We start from the raw sequence: 14,287 nt of genomic DNA, 5'->3' as shown, positions 1-14,287 counted from the left end.
AGTCCACATATTGAGATATCTGAATACAAATTCATTTACAAGAAAGTAAAATCGGTATTACTTAGAGGGGGAAAATTTAAGAGGAAAGGACCTAGATCTACTTGCAGTTAAATATCTAGAACACTGGAAATGTGAATCCACACAGATTTGTTTGTATGTATGTACGGGGAGGGTTTTTTGAGTTGTTTTTTTTTTAAAGAAAAAAAAAAGATTTCTCATTGCCTGAAAATAAAATATATATATATAAATCGTCTAACAACTTAAATGCCCCAAAGAAGGTGTGGCTGTCTTCAAGCACTAGAAAGTCTGGTGGAGAATTAGAAAATAATTATGGGATCTGGTTTTAATTCAAAATTGCCAGAGTTCTAGCTCTGAGGTTCCAAAGCTTTTCTTCAGTAGCATGACCTGTGTCATAAGGACACATTTTCACTGGCTAGAAGTGTAACACTGTTGCAAGATGTCCCTGCAAGCAGTAGCCTTATAAAAATTAACCCGTTGATGGCTGTTCTACACAAGAAGAAGCTTATGCGCTACCAGTGAGAAGAAAAGAAGAATTAGGTACAGAACAGGACCAAAAATGAAGCACGTTTTTTCCTGATGTGAACATTTTAGAAGTCTTGGTCCCTTACTGTATTTTCATACTTGCCTCCCTCCATATATCAGTTCTGTAGATGGTCATTCTAGAAAAATTCAGAGGTCAGTGCTGTATGGAATATTATATGTGATACTTCGTCCAGGAGAAACTAAATGAGTGAGGTCATTTTTTTTTTAATCAGCAGGTGACCTAACAAAGAGCTTGTCAGTCTCTCATCAACAGAAGTTGGTTCAATAAAAGTTATTACCTTACCAACCTTGCCTAATATCCCCGATAGACATGGCTACAAAAACACTGCATGCACATTATATTCTGCAAAGGGGCCCAAAATGGAAGACATATACACCTCAGGTCAGGCAGGGCAAAATCAGTGTCTTGGTGGTGGGTGGGTGGCTGATGTCCTTGGTGTAAAGATTTGGGGCCATTAAAGGAAGATCTTGATCTTAAAAGAAGTAACCGGTATCACTTGGTTCAGTGATTTGCAATCTGTTTGGTGCTGAGTTTGTATATAAAAAGCCTTTGTGCCTTGTTGTCACTGATTAAAGGAACAGTCACAACAGACAAGTTTTCTTTTGCATTGTATGAACAAAGTCTTGACAGTCAAAATAATGGATCTGGCTTCTGTTTGTCACATGCTAACAGAACCCATGAATTAGATGATGCCTCTTTTCTGATGTCTCAGGCTGCGTAAAAGCTGTGTAACTTAAGACATAAAGATGAACTCCAACTCAGATGTTTTGCTTCCTTGCTAATTGCAGTAGAATCTTAGCTTCCTTTGTGAACTTCAAATGACAGCTGATTGGATTATACGTAGTCCCATCTGATTTAGCCTAGAGTGCCTGGTAAATTGATTGTTACGTTGGGGAACAATGAAATTGTTTCCCAGGTTTATTTGAGAAAGGGAGAAGCTTTCAGAAAATATCTCTTTTGCAGAGAGTGGCACTGAATGTAAAACCATAGTGAGAAGACAGAGGAAAGGGTCAAGGAGAGAAACCACAACATCCTGCTCACTTAGAAAATCGATGAAGAGAGCTCTGGCAAATATTCTAGTTTGATATTTAAAAGATGCTGGGCGCTCCTCTTAAGTTTTTATCTCCATAGGCTCATGGATGGGGTCGGCAACCTGTGGCTCTGGAGCAGCACATGGCCCTTTAAGGAGCCACTTGTGGCTCTGAGCGCTGCTGCTGCTGACTCCGCTTGCGGCTATGGAGGCTGCTGCAGCTTAAACAACGCGCGCTGTTAAAACAGAATTTAGGCTTTTGTTTAAGTGGCAGTGGCCTCCAGAGCTGCTGGGCAGTGAGCTGTGGCAGGGGGAAGCTGGCAGGGTAGGGAGCCCCAGAAGGGGAAGCCAGCAGGGCAGGGAGCTGCTCGTGTGCTCCACATCAGGGAAATCAGCCTGCAGGAAAGCTGAGGGGAGGGGCAGCTGGGTTTGCTCTTTCCGGATCTGCGCAGCCACACTGAGAAGGAGGTGGTGGGAAGCAGCAGCAGTGCATGGAGCTTGTCATCTGAGGCAGGTAAATCCCGGGGTTGGGATGGTGGTTTGGGGCGGAAGGGATTAAACCTGGACGTGAAGGGGGGGAGGTTTGGGTGTTGAGGCCGATACAGCTTGGAGATGGGGGTAACAATTTTCTAACTGGTACAAATCATTGTGTGTGTGTGTAGTGTTCTTAAAGTAGGGGTGACAAAAAGTACACTTTGACATAATTTGTTAAGGACTGTCTCATAATTACATACATTGTGGCTCTTGAAGCATTGATTTTGTAACTGAATTCGAACAAATGGCTCTTCTTGCTATTTCGGTTGCAGACACCTGACCATGGAGGTGTTAGCAGTGGTTCTCTGTTTCAGGCTGCATTCTGATGTGTGGGATGCAAGCTGCATTTAGCTCGCCCTTTAATCAGTATTTCAGTGCCTTGAAAATTGAAGCTGCAAACCTTTATTTGCTTTAATCCTGTGTGAATGTTTCTGATCAAGGTGCAGACTGGCTGCTTTTCAGAAGTTTACAAACAACAGGACTCAGTCTTATAAGGCACTGAGCACTGTGGCCCTGATCCAGCAAACGCACATAAGTACATTGGTTTCAGTGTGATTCATCATCTGTTTAAAGTTAAGCACATGCTTTAAGCATTTTTCTGGGTGCAGCCAAATTACCCAGCCTCTCAGGAAATCAAGGTCTTGTATAGGAAGCTGAAGGTAGTAAAAAACTCTTAATTTTGGACATTTTCCTTGGATGTATTTTTAGATTCTTCTAGTTTTTGTACCTTGTTCTACATCACTAGGACCCGTTGGGCTTTTTTGCACCTCATTGAAAATTCAGGAGTCTGATAAACACTAATTATCCCTAGTCACTACCAATGTTTCCCCTAATCTTTTCCATCCATGTGCAGAATAATGTTTATGTGCACCACGGCATGTGTGAACGTGCACCACCAGGAGAAACAAAAACCCTATCTGTGGACACTCAGCTAATCAGCTGCACAGCATTTGAGTCCCTCCTGAGTGGCTGCACAAACACACAGCTTACAAGAAATGCTGGTCATTATACCATTTCACACTCTTACCACTTTGTTTTATGCCATTTATAAAGATCCATCTGAATCAGCTGTGTGAACATTTTTGTATCCCAGGGCAGCCCACAACATCATGGTACAAGTTAATGCTTTAAGGATTGAGGGAGAAATGTGTCTGGCTGGTGTAGCAGAAGCGTGAGGCATTATGCCAGGAGAAAAGGTCTTTCCCTATACAAATTGGGAACTCCAGAGGAGAGACATGGAGACTCTTCTCTCTTGCAGAATTCCTAAACTCTGTAGAAGATGGAAGTCCCTGGTACATGTCCCCTGCAGGGAAGTGTAGAGGAGTTCCTGCTGCTTCTTGCCTTAGAACTCCTGTGCTGAGGACAGTATTTCAACTGTCTAAACTGCAAAGCAATAAGCTTTGAACCCTGGGTCTTGCCTTGGCTCAGGCTGCCCTCTTTGCCCTTGCGGGGTCCTGGGACCTTGAGTCTGGCTGTCGGTTTAGAGCAATTTGTGTGTAGATGGAAGAGGGCTGGGCTTGAACCTAAATTTGAACCCCAGGCTGACTGGACACTGTCTATGTTCCTGTATGGGATACATGCACACTGCAAAAAAACACCAGTGCATGGCCCATGTCAGCTGCCTCAGGTTTGCAGGGCTCACTTTACAAGGCTATCAAATGGGTATGTGGGCAGGGAAAGGGAAGAATCCCAGAAGTTGAGCTCCAGCCAGAGCCCATCCATCTACACTAACATTTTAGTCCTGCAGCCCAAGCCCCACATATTGCAGTGTAGATACATTCAAAGTACCGATAAGTGTACTACACTGTGTCTACACTGCAGTTTGAGCCAAGCAGTCAAACTCAGTCTCCAGCCTACTCTCACCTTCTGTCTACTCAGATTGACTGACTCATGCAAGCCACGATGCAGAGTGTGAGCCCTCCTGTTTCGCAGTGTAGACACACACCCACTGGACTCATACTAGGGAGTCCACCAAAGTATTCCACACTCCCATGGGATGATTTTCTTTGTCCTTTGGCTAGTAAAGCGTGGTGGACAGTCAATTCTTCCCACGCTGCTCCATGAAGCAAGGGCTAGAGCGGCCACATTTTGGGAAGGCATGGGGAAGTCTGGGATATGGATGGTTGGACTCAGTAAATATTGTTTAAACATTAAAAATACCAAACTTTCAGACTGTCATACTTTACTTTTTGAAAACAATAAAATGAAAAGAAATCTGCATGCAAAAACTTTATATTGGCTGACAGTTAGGACATAGAACAATAAGTGATGCAACCCTATAAAATACATAAGATGGACACCAACATTAAAAACCTTTAATTCTTAAAAATAGAAATGTCAAGCTGGGGTACTAATACTATTATGAAATCCTCAACTTTCACAGAGTAAGAATAATGCCAGTGAAAATTATCCTCACACATTCTAGCACAAGTGCAAACTACAGAGTTTATCAAATACTCTTACAGATCACCTTAATTTGCCATTCCCATACTTGCTAAGGTTTAGAATTTTTGAATGCCTATCTTTTTATTACATATTGTGTATAATAAATTAAAGTCCACAGTCAGTGTTAGGGGTGTGTGTGGGTGCAAGCTGGGGTGGGGGGAACAAAATGCGCTCTCTCTCTCTCTCTCTCTCTCTTCCTGGGCATGTGGATAGATATGGGATATAATGAATGAAAAATGCAGCTATTACAGTCTGTACACAATAGTTATATTTACAGATAAAGCTCAAGGTGTGCTGAAGATTGTTTTAGTTTTAATGATGCCAAGGCAGAACTTCTGCACCATCCCTTTTTGACTAATAACTTGAAGGTGGCACCACTGGAATGTTACACCCAGGAATAAATCATCACAGCACATTGTGCTGCATCAGGGAGGGGAGTAAAGGAGGATTTGGACAAGGAGAGTGGGACAAAATACATTTCTTAGGAAAACTACAATGGGCTCTTTTATGACACCATAGCATAAGCAGGGGCTCAGTTTTTTAAGGTATTATCCTATTTAATGACATATTAGTTCTCCTTATTTTGATATTCCAGGAGCTCTATCAGGCATACGGTCAGATCACCTCCCAGTAAAAGCATCTTCTGCATAATCCAGACATAGATTTTCTGTTATTACAGGAGCAGCCTCAGAGACAGTGTTGTGCCCTGAACAGGAGTACAGTAAACTCTTTCATATCTGACAGCTCTGGGACTGTGAGGTTGCCAGATATTCAAATATTCTGGCTAACAGAGAGAAATACCTAGCAGTGCATAATGCTAAAGAAAAACAAGATTAGATATTAAGAAACAAACAAATGTATGCAGAGTACTTTATTTACCAACAGCAGTAGTATTGTAAACTGTAAGTTTATAATGTATTTGCTTTCACTAGACTGCACTGATGGAAAACTTAACTAAAATTTACTCATGGTTAAAATGCCAGTCATTTGAGAGTTCTGGAAAATAGAATGACGGCTAAGAAATTATTGTACAAACGTAAATTTGAAAAGTACAGTGGTGTAGCCAGCTAACTGCACTGCAACTCTGAACACATGGGATGATCCCTGTGCTCACAAAGTAGGTGGCACCTACGCAATACAATCACTAATGTAACTGGTGGTAGTCATACAGTGACCTAGCAGTGTTTTAAAAGGCTCCCTGAAGAAGAAAAAAAACATTGTAATTTGGTATAAGAAAAGATGCCTCTGGGACAGGGACAGGCAAGACAGAGCCTGAGGAGCTGGATCTACCCCACCAAGCCTTTTAATCTAGCCCAGGGCTAGCTCCTATGGGGAGAGCTTCAGGTGCTGTGCCATCCCCAGGCAAAATCTCTCAACTCTTATTGGCCAACTTCCAGCCAATAGGAGCTGAGAGATTTTGCTGGGGGTGGGGTAACACCCAAAGCCAGTGCAGAGTGAAAGGGAATAGCCAGTGGGTTGGGGCTGCTGGAAGGCAGGGAGACCTACCTGAGAGTGCTCCTGGCCAGGTGTTGCTTAGCTATGTGCCTTCCAGCCAGAGGCTGCTTCTGGCACTGCACTCCAATTCCCTCTCAGACCCTGCACCCCTCCTCCAGGCCACAATCCTCTCCCAGACCTCCCTGCATCCCAACCCCTGCCCCGGACACCGCCCAATCCCTCTGTACCTTCTTCCCACCCGCCCCAGGTCACAGCTCCACCTCAGACCCTGCACCCACTCCGACATCCCTTCCCTAGGTCTGAACCCTCTCCTGAACACCCCCCTTCCAGATCCATCACAACCCCCTCCTCTCTCAGACCCCCCTCTCCTCTGCACCCCACTCTCCATCCCTGAGCTCCCATCTGCACCCAGTCTCCATCTTGGATCCCACACACCCTCCATATAAAGTGCAGCCCTTGACCACTTACCAAAATCTTGCAGTGCCTCCCCACCCTCCCGCCCATCAAATATATTACCTGTCCTGCTCTAGCAGCTAGTAAACCACCAGGCGGCCTGCACCAGGGCAATGTCCACAACAAGACCGGTGCCTCGGAGGAAACAGGCTCCCCCACTAGCCAGTAGATGTCTCTGTTACACTCACCTACGGCTCTGCAGCTACTGTAGCCGGAGGGCGCTGCTGTCCCAGCCGGACACAATCCAGCTGTGCTGTGGACCCCACAGGGGAGCAAGCCCGCTGCCACTGTCGGCGGGACCTTGCAGGTGGCCTCAGTTTTGATAGTCCTAAGGGCGCCCGGGAGGTTAAAAACAAGCCGTCCCGCAGCGCCCTGGAGACTAACAGCTTTAGTTACCGTCAGTACCTGGGTGAGTCTTTGAGCGGCTTCACCGTTAAAGTGACGCTCACGCACTGCCCCGGGGGAACGGGGTGGCTGGAGATCTCCGCCTGAGGCCAGGCTGGGCTCAGGGGCTTGTCCGCGCCGGGGTCTCAGCGGGAGTCGGAGTGTGGAGGGGGAAGGGGGGCGGCCTGGCCGTCGGGAGCGCTGCGGGCTCACCCAGCGCACGTGCGCCGGGGCTGGACCGGGCAGTGTGTCCAGGGGCTGCAGCCGGCGCGGGGGCGGGGGGAGATGTGTGGGCTGGCGGGGCCGGGGGCGGAGCTAAGGGGCGGGGGCGGGGCCAGGGCGCTGCTGCCGCTGCCGCAAGGGGGGCCTCTGGCGGAGCTCGCTGGTGCACTCGCAGCGCTGCGCGCGGCTCGCCCGGGTGCCCGCTCCCAGGCTCGCAGCAGCGGCGTGTGCCCGGCCCGCGGCTCTGCAGATGTGAGCGCGCCTGGCGCACTGAAGCCCGGCTCGCCCTCCGCAGCGCCTGGCTCTCCCCGCGCCGCCCCCGCCCCTGCCCCCTGCGCCAGCTATGTGGCAGCCAGCGACGGAGAGGCTGCAGGTAAGCGAGCGGGCGGGGGAAACTGAGGCGGTGCTGGCCTGGAGGGACCAGGTCACGTGCTGGGGGGGGCGTGGGTGGGGCCTTGCCGTGCGCACGCCTGCCAGCGGGTCCCTGCGCCTAGCGCTGTTTGCCCGGCCCTCGCACCTGGCGTCCCCGGGCCAGGCTCCAGGCTGGCCGGAGTCCAGCTGTTTGCGTGTTGCCTTTTCCAAAGACTGACCCGAGGAGGTGCAGCGCTGTGGCTTCGCCTGGGTCATCTTTGTGCTCATCAGGCCAACAGGGCTTCAGTTGGCTTTCTGCGCCCCCCCCCCCCGCCATTTCATTTTAAGGAGAAAAGTTGTTAGACATCCAAAACGAGCCAGTCCTTGGGCTGGCCGGTTCATTGACTCCTGCCTACAAACAAGAACATATTTGTTTAATGGGACTTGGCCTGCGGGGCTGGAGAGTATTTGGGGTTGAGCAATACTGAAAATTGGAGGAGCCTAGTTATTTGCAGGAGTCATCAGTGACACGTATTGAAGTCTCGGGGGGCTCAGGGTTGTCCTTACTGGAGGGTTTTGCTCCATGCTTCTTGCTCTGAAATGTTCTCCAGATGGTCAGCCAGACAGACTGCCAGATGTATTTACACAATCCCACAGACAAACTTTTTGGCATGCCTCAAGCAGCGCTGGATCACATAATAAATTTTGAATAACAATTTAAGTGGCAAAATATAAGAAGCTTTAAGGCTGAGTGGATTTGAAGGCTTGGGGGCAAAAAGGAAATTTACTGACAAGGGTAGATGCAGTATTAGTGAGGCATGCAAAATTATGATTTAACTTGAAGCTCAGGGATCAGTAATTAAACATCCAACCTTCTAGAGAAGTAGTAGGTAAAGTTCACAAACTAGATTCATTTTTTTGCTGTGAGGAATGGACAACCTATCTAGAAAGTGTCAGTATATTGTAATACTGAAAATTCCAGTTTAGATCATGGCTCTCAGCTTCACAGAAGGTTATAATGGGGAGAACACATTTACATTTTTGTTGTAAGTTATCAGACTTCAAAAGGAATTCTATTCTTGGATGTTAAGGGGATCTTAATTGTTCTCAAACGGCTGTATTTGAATACAGATCTGCATTCAAATAGCACCTAAATGAGTGCAATGTAAGCTTGTTTTAACTTTTTAGTTATCTATAAAGGCCTTTCTCTGTGTGTGTGTGTGTGTGTGTGTGTGTGTGTGTATACAGGGGTGGGGGGTGTGCTGATGCAGCATCACTTTGAAGATAGTGTCATGCTAGTAGTCAAACTTCCTTGATGTTCTTTTTTTGTGGCTTGGCTTTTCTGAATATTTTTAATTTTTTTTTTTTTAAATCTAAGTTATTCATGAGCAGTGTGTTTTATATAAGGAAGTGTGTGAATTCCAACTTCCAAAGCCGTGACACTTGGCAGCTGAGCGATATGGCATATATTCTGCTGTGTGGTATCTCCCATTAGACATATCAGTTTTCATGTCATTATTATTTGCCTATAAAACTGTTGCTTCTTGTGCTTGTTGTATACTCTGTCTTGTTAGTAGTATTTTCTTGATATCCCTGTATATAAAATTTGTGATATAATTAAGAACGTGCCAGCCTCATTAAGAAGAGTGGTCAAATTTTACAAAATCTTCTGCAAAATACCATTAGTGGGACATTGACAGAGTTGTAAGACGCAAAATGTAGTTTACCTTACACACAGTTATATAGTAACTAGTTTGTTTATTCTAACCTGCTTCCTCTGCCCCGCCTCCCATAAGAACCCCAAAGTGAAAGCTGTACAATGGTTAAACAGACAACTTTTCTGGAAGGGAACCTGTCAACAGCAGATCTGTAGGGGGGTGTGGGGAAGAGAGAAAGTGAGAGTGTTTCTTCATCTCTCTACTCCCTGTCTATTCTTTTTTCTTATGATCAGGCAGGCTAATGAAATATACAAGAATTTTGTTTCTCTGAGAATTCAGAAGTCTTCTATATTTCAACATCGCTTTTTGGAGAAGAGGTCAGGAAGGTAGTGTGAATGGATGGTGGCAAGATGGGAAACTGTGTGCCTGCAAACCAAACCATCTCTAGCAGATCTAGTTTTAGGCTTAACTGCTTGGAGAGTATCACTCTGTTATTAGGTATTTTATAAAAACATATGGAAACTTGAGATTTTAAGAAAGTAAGACGAAATAAAGCTTACTCTGCAATTCCACTATATCAACGTCGTTCAGTTTCCAAAAAAAATACCCTAATGAGAAATAGTTGAACATATTAAAATATTTTTATTGCTTCTGTAATTGGAATTAAAGAATTGCTTTGATACCAGAAAGTAGAAAATCCAAAGGCTGCTCTGATCTGATATTAAAGTGAAGTTTGAGCAAGTCTTTAGGAGTTCTAATCTCCATGAGCCAGTTACAGTAATAATCCATGCTTCTTAGCCAGACCAAGGAATGCGATTTCAATGGATAGGAACTCTTTGACTCAGTGTGTGCTTGAAATGTGGTTTGTGAATGAAATTAATTATGGTAGCATGCTACTATTTATTCATTCTCTGGTAATAGCTAGAGACTCTTTTGTGCAGATATTCTATAATCACACAGCAAAAGACAATATCTGCTCTGAAGAATTTAGTCTCGGTCCCTGATACGGCAAAGACTTTTACACGTTTATCTTGACATCCTGTAGGCAGTCTCAGTAAAGTCAGTATGTCTACTCATGCTGCCTAAAGTTGAGCACATGCAGGGCAGACCTAAATTGAAACCAGGTGTGTTGAATGGGCGTAATGAATGAAAAGGTGATTGCATAAAATGGTTGAGTGCACGCTTTGAAGAATTATAAGGTGTTTAAAACATAAGATAAATACGGTACCGTGAATAGTATTTATATGCAACACTAGCAGAGGTACCTGACCTTGCTTGGCTCTTTAGCTGAAGTAATTTTTTGGAAAATAAATGAAAAATGCACATGGTTTTTTCCAGTGATAGTATTTGTCTAAAATGAATGCTGGCATGAGGGTTCAGAGGTGAGGAGGGGCAGGGGCAAGGGCGGCCTCATGGTTGGAGGTGGAGGTGCAGAAGACAAGGCAGGTGGGAGGTTCAGAAGTTACAGCAGGGGTCTAAGGACAGGGGGTTAGGAGATGTGTGCGTGCGTGGGGTGACTGGGGTACCCTTGGCAGTGAGGGTGATACCACTATAGTGGCAGCTCCTCCTGGGGGGTCAGGGTGGCACTTCCCATCCAGTGGGATCTCCTTGGAGGGAGGGATCTAGGGCTGTGTGCATATTGGGTGGGGGCTGGGGTCCTCCAGCTGTACACCCCTGGCCTGCAACTTAGGGGGCAGTACTCTGGGGGCAGCCCACATCCTGCTGCTGCTGCTTCCTAGGCCTGCAGCTTCTCCAGGGAGTCTTTCCTTGGAGTAATGGCCCACCCCATCCTTCTCCTCCTCTAGCTGCTCCCCCTGCAGGCTGTGGGGCTGGGGCGAGGTTCCAGGGGCTGCCCTCAGCCTCCAGTACCCTCTCCTGTGACCTGCAGGATGTCTGGTGGCTGCCCTCCCAGCAGCCTCTTTTGGAGTTGGTTGACTGTCTGGGGTGGGCAGGCTCTGGGTTTGGGGCAGGGGAGTGACTTATCCAGTCTCTGTGGAGGCAAGATGTAAGAGCCCTGCTGGCCCTCTCTGGGTGCTGCAGCTGCCCCCCATGACCTCTCTCAGTGTCAGGTACCTCCAGTATGTACCCCTCCCCTCTGCCCTGTCCCTTTCCATATTCTGGGAAGCCCTGGGATTTCAGGCATTTTCCACTTTCCAGGCACAACCAACCCCTGACGCTGGTTTAAGTTATGGTACGAGGAAGCTGCCTATCAAATTCTGTGGCTGTAGGTCTTATGGTTGCAGATTTAATTGAGCCCCCCTCTGCAGATGTGTTCGGGTACCATCTGTATTTACAGTTATCGCAGGCCGTTTTTCTCCCAGGACCCCGTCTCATTCATCAGACAGGGTAGATGTGGTCTTGGGAGGGCTCAGGGTTATGCAACGAAGGGGATTGTTTATAGCTGGTTTCACGTTGGTTTGGGACTGGAGTTAGGGTGGGGCTGGGTGGTGGTCCCTCCCTGTCCCCTGTGGGGTTGGCTTGGGCCCCACTGTGTGGATCCCCAACCATTGCTCCAGCTCCCCTAAGGCGGCACCTAGGGCCATCCCTAGGGAGGCCCAGGGCTGCATGTGTGCCCTCCCCCCACTCCACCCCTTTTCTCCAAGTCCTGCCCTTGGTTTGCCCGTGCCCCGCCCCTGCTTCAGCTGTGCTCTGCCCCTTGTCCCTCCCTGAGCAACATGAGCTGGGGAACTAGGGGGTTGGGTGGTGCAGGGGTCCTGACGAGGCAGCAGCAGGGGTTGTGTGTCTCCCTTCTCCCCCTGCGTTCGCCATGACAGCGTGATCTGGAGCAGCTTGGCATCCTGCTGCTCTGCTGCATCACCCTCTCCCGCCCAGCTGCACGCCGCTTCTGTGGCAACAGCAAGTGGTTCAGTCTGGGAGAAGGTGATGCAACAGAGCAGAGCAGGCTGCTGGGCTGCTCCATTTCCTGCTGCTGCGGTGTGTGTATGCAGGAGGGGGCAATTGCTGTTCTGCTCCACGTCAAGTGGCCTGTAATTCCCTGGGTACCTCCCATCAATAGAACAGTTGAGGTGGCTGTATGTGTGTGTGGGGGGGGAGCCAATGCATGGGGCCTGAGGTGGCTTCCCCAACCTGTCCTGTGAGTCACCCCCCACCCCCCCAGTCTGGGATCCTCTGCTGTACGTGGACCAGTGCTGCAGGGGAGATGAGGCACTACAGTGGTGGGTTTCACGGATGTTCGCTCCCAGCAGAGGGCTGGTGAGTCTCGGAAGTCTTGGGTTCCATTTCCAGGGCTGGCAGGGAGCTTTCGCTGGCAGTGACAGATCCTTCTGCTTCTGCTTGTCCCAAGCCTGGTTCCGTCTGCCCCTCTTCCAGTCCTGTCTCTTCACCCCACCATTATGGTTCCTTTTTCCAGCCCTGGTCTGCTCAGCCAGTTACTCTTTTAAGCCCCCGCAGGGTTCCATATCCTAGGCCCAGCTCCCAGTTCCAGGCAGTTTGCCCGGCCAGTCCAAGTCCTCCCTGCAGCCCTTGGTGCCTCGTCTGGTCTCTATCTGCTCCCCTTTGCTGCTACCACTCCTAGTCTCCATACCCAGACTGTTTGTCCCAGTTACCCTACCCTGGGAGCAGGAAGGAGTTGAGAGTGGGGCAACCCTGGGGATGGAAACTCCACTACCGGTTTCCAGTCCCAGCATTCCCCTGTTCTCACCTCCTCATCCAGTATCATTTTCTCACTTCTGCCCCTGGCTCCATGTGCCAGTCTCTCCCTCTATGACCCTTTGATGCCCAGCTCTCATCCCTCCTGCTTTTGAATTAGATCACTCCCTCCTCCACCCTGCCTGGCTTTGGTTGGAGAGGAAAGGGAGGGGATAGCTCAGTGGTTTGAGCACCGGCCTGCTAAACTCAGGGTTGCGAGTTCAGCCCTTGAGGGGGCTGTTTAGGGATCTGGAGTAAATAGATTAAGACAAAAGGGGAGGGTGCTTATCCTGCCAGGAGGGCAGTGGACTGGACTTGATGATCTCCCAAGGTCCCTTCCAGCTCTGTGTGATGTGTGTGAAATTGAGAGCTCAGGAGCAAGCATTTCTCTGTTCCTACAGCAGTGGGGCCGAGCAGCTAAGTGTCACTGTTGCAGGGAAAGTGCTTGTCAGAGTCGCTACAGCTGCAGGCTGGATCATTCCCAGTCATGCCGTGGGGGGGTGCCTGAGGGGACTGGATCTTTGATTAGAAATTATCTGCGAAATTCTCAATCTCTCTTGAGCATGGGCAAACTGAGGTTTTTTGAGAGGATGATAACATGGCCAGATTTGAGTGGATTATTACTGGGATGGCAAAAGACAACTCTGACGCAAAGGGATGCCAGCTTTGCCCATATGTTAAACTGTGCTAACTGCCGGCCCAGCCATTGTTAACTGACAGTTTGCAGTGGAGAGGGCATAGATGATGTGAATCTCAGTTCTGTTCATATTAAATTGATAGAAAGATGATGAGGAGATGTTGGAGGCAGACCAAGGTCAAGGATTCGGTGTGAGGAGCCAGATTAGGGCTGGAGATGCAGTTTGTGAATGACCAGCATGAATATGGCAGTTCATATGAGTGGGCAGATGGGATTACCTAGACAAGGGGACTACCTGGAGGGTATGATGGGGCTAAAGGTGGAGCCGTGTGAGACCCTAACTGCAGCTCGCAGGAAGAGTGAGTGAGCAGGAGTCCCGTGAGAGGTCAGGTTCACACTCACCAAGCAAGAACAAGATTGTGAGAAGAAGGAAGTGAGTGATGCTGGTCAGAGTAGCTAACGGGAAATGATAGTGGTCTGAAGAATAGATTATTGGAGAACTCCGTGAGAACACTTTCAGTGGAATGGAGGACAACCCTTATGAGACAGGAGCAAGCATGGCCCTGGTGGAGAGAAACCAATTACAGCAATTTGTATGTGGAGCAGTTGGTCAAGTTAGTGGCGAAGTTGGGCAACTGAAGAGGAATTGGGATAAAACTTTTTGTAAGGATGGAGAGACCACACACATTTGCTTTTTGAGGGGTAGGAAACAGTGAGGGGGAGACAAGTTAGAGGAGGGAGGAGGAGAGGCAGAAGGAAGTGTTGAAGGGGGCAGGTGGAAAAGAAAGGGAGCATGAGGTCATGCCAGTCTTTTCTCTGGAAAGATTGACAGTAGCCCACCTGGAGGAGGAGGAGGAGGACACAGCAGAAGGGGCAGCATTAAAGCTAACGAATAGGTAGCTGGT

At 48.1% G+C, this 14,287-nt stretch overlaps 1 protein-coding gene across 1 annotated transcript in view; it reads left to right on the top strand.

Moving 5' to 3' along the window:
• The first annotated feature begins 7,195 nt into the window (after window positions 1–7,195).
• Window positions 7,196–14,287, top strand: part of PID1 (phosphotyrosine interaction domain containing 1) — a 141,018-nt gene continuing 133,926 nt past the window's right edge. The window contains exon 1 of the mRNA XM_075003901.1: window positions 7,196–7,461. Within this exon, the coding sequence (XP_074860002.1) occupies window positions 7,432–7,461 (30 nt within the window). The 5' untranslated portion in view covers window positions 7,196–7,431. The remainder of the gene's footprint in view (window positions 7,462–14,287) is intronic.

This window comes from Carettochelys insculpta, chromosome 10 (genome assembly GCF_033958435.1).
Source record: "Carettochelys insculpta isolate YL-2023 chromosome 10, ASM3395843v1, whole genome shotgun sequence".
Classification (NCBI taxonomy): Eukaryota; Metazoa; Chordata; order Testudines; family Carettochelyidae; genus Carettochelys; species Carettochelys insculpta.
Note: the sequence above shows the minus strand (reverse complement) of the source record. Positions and strands in the feature narration are given on the sequence as shown.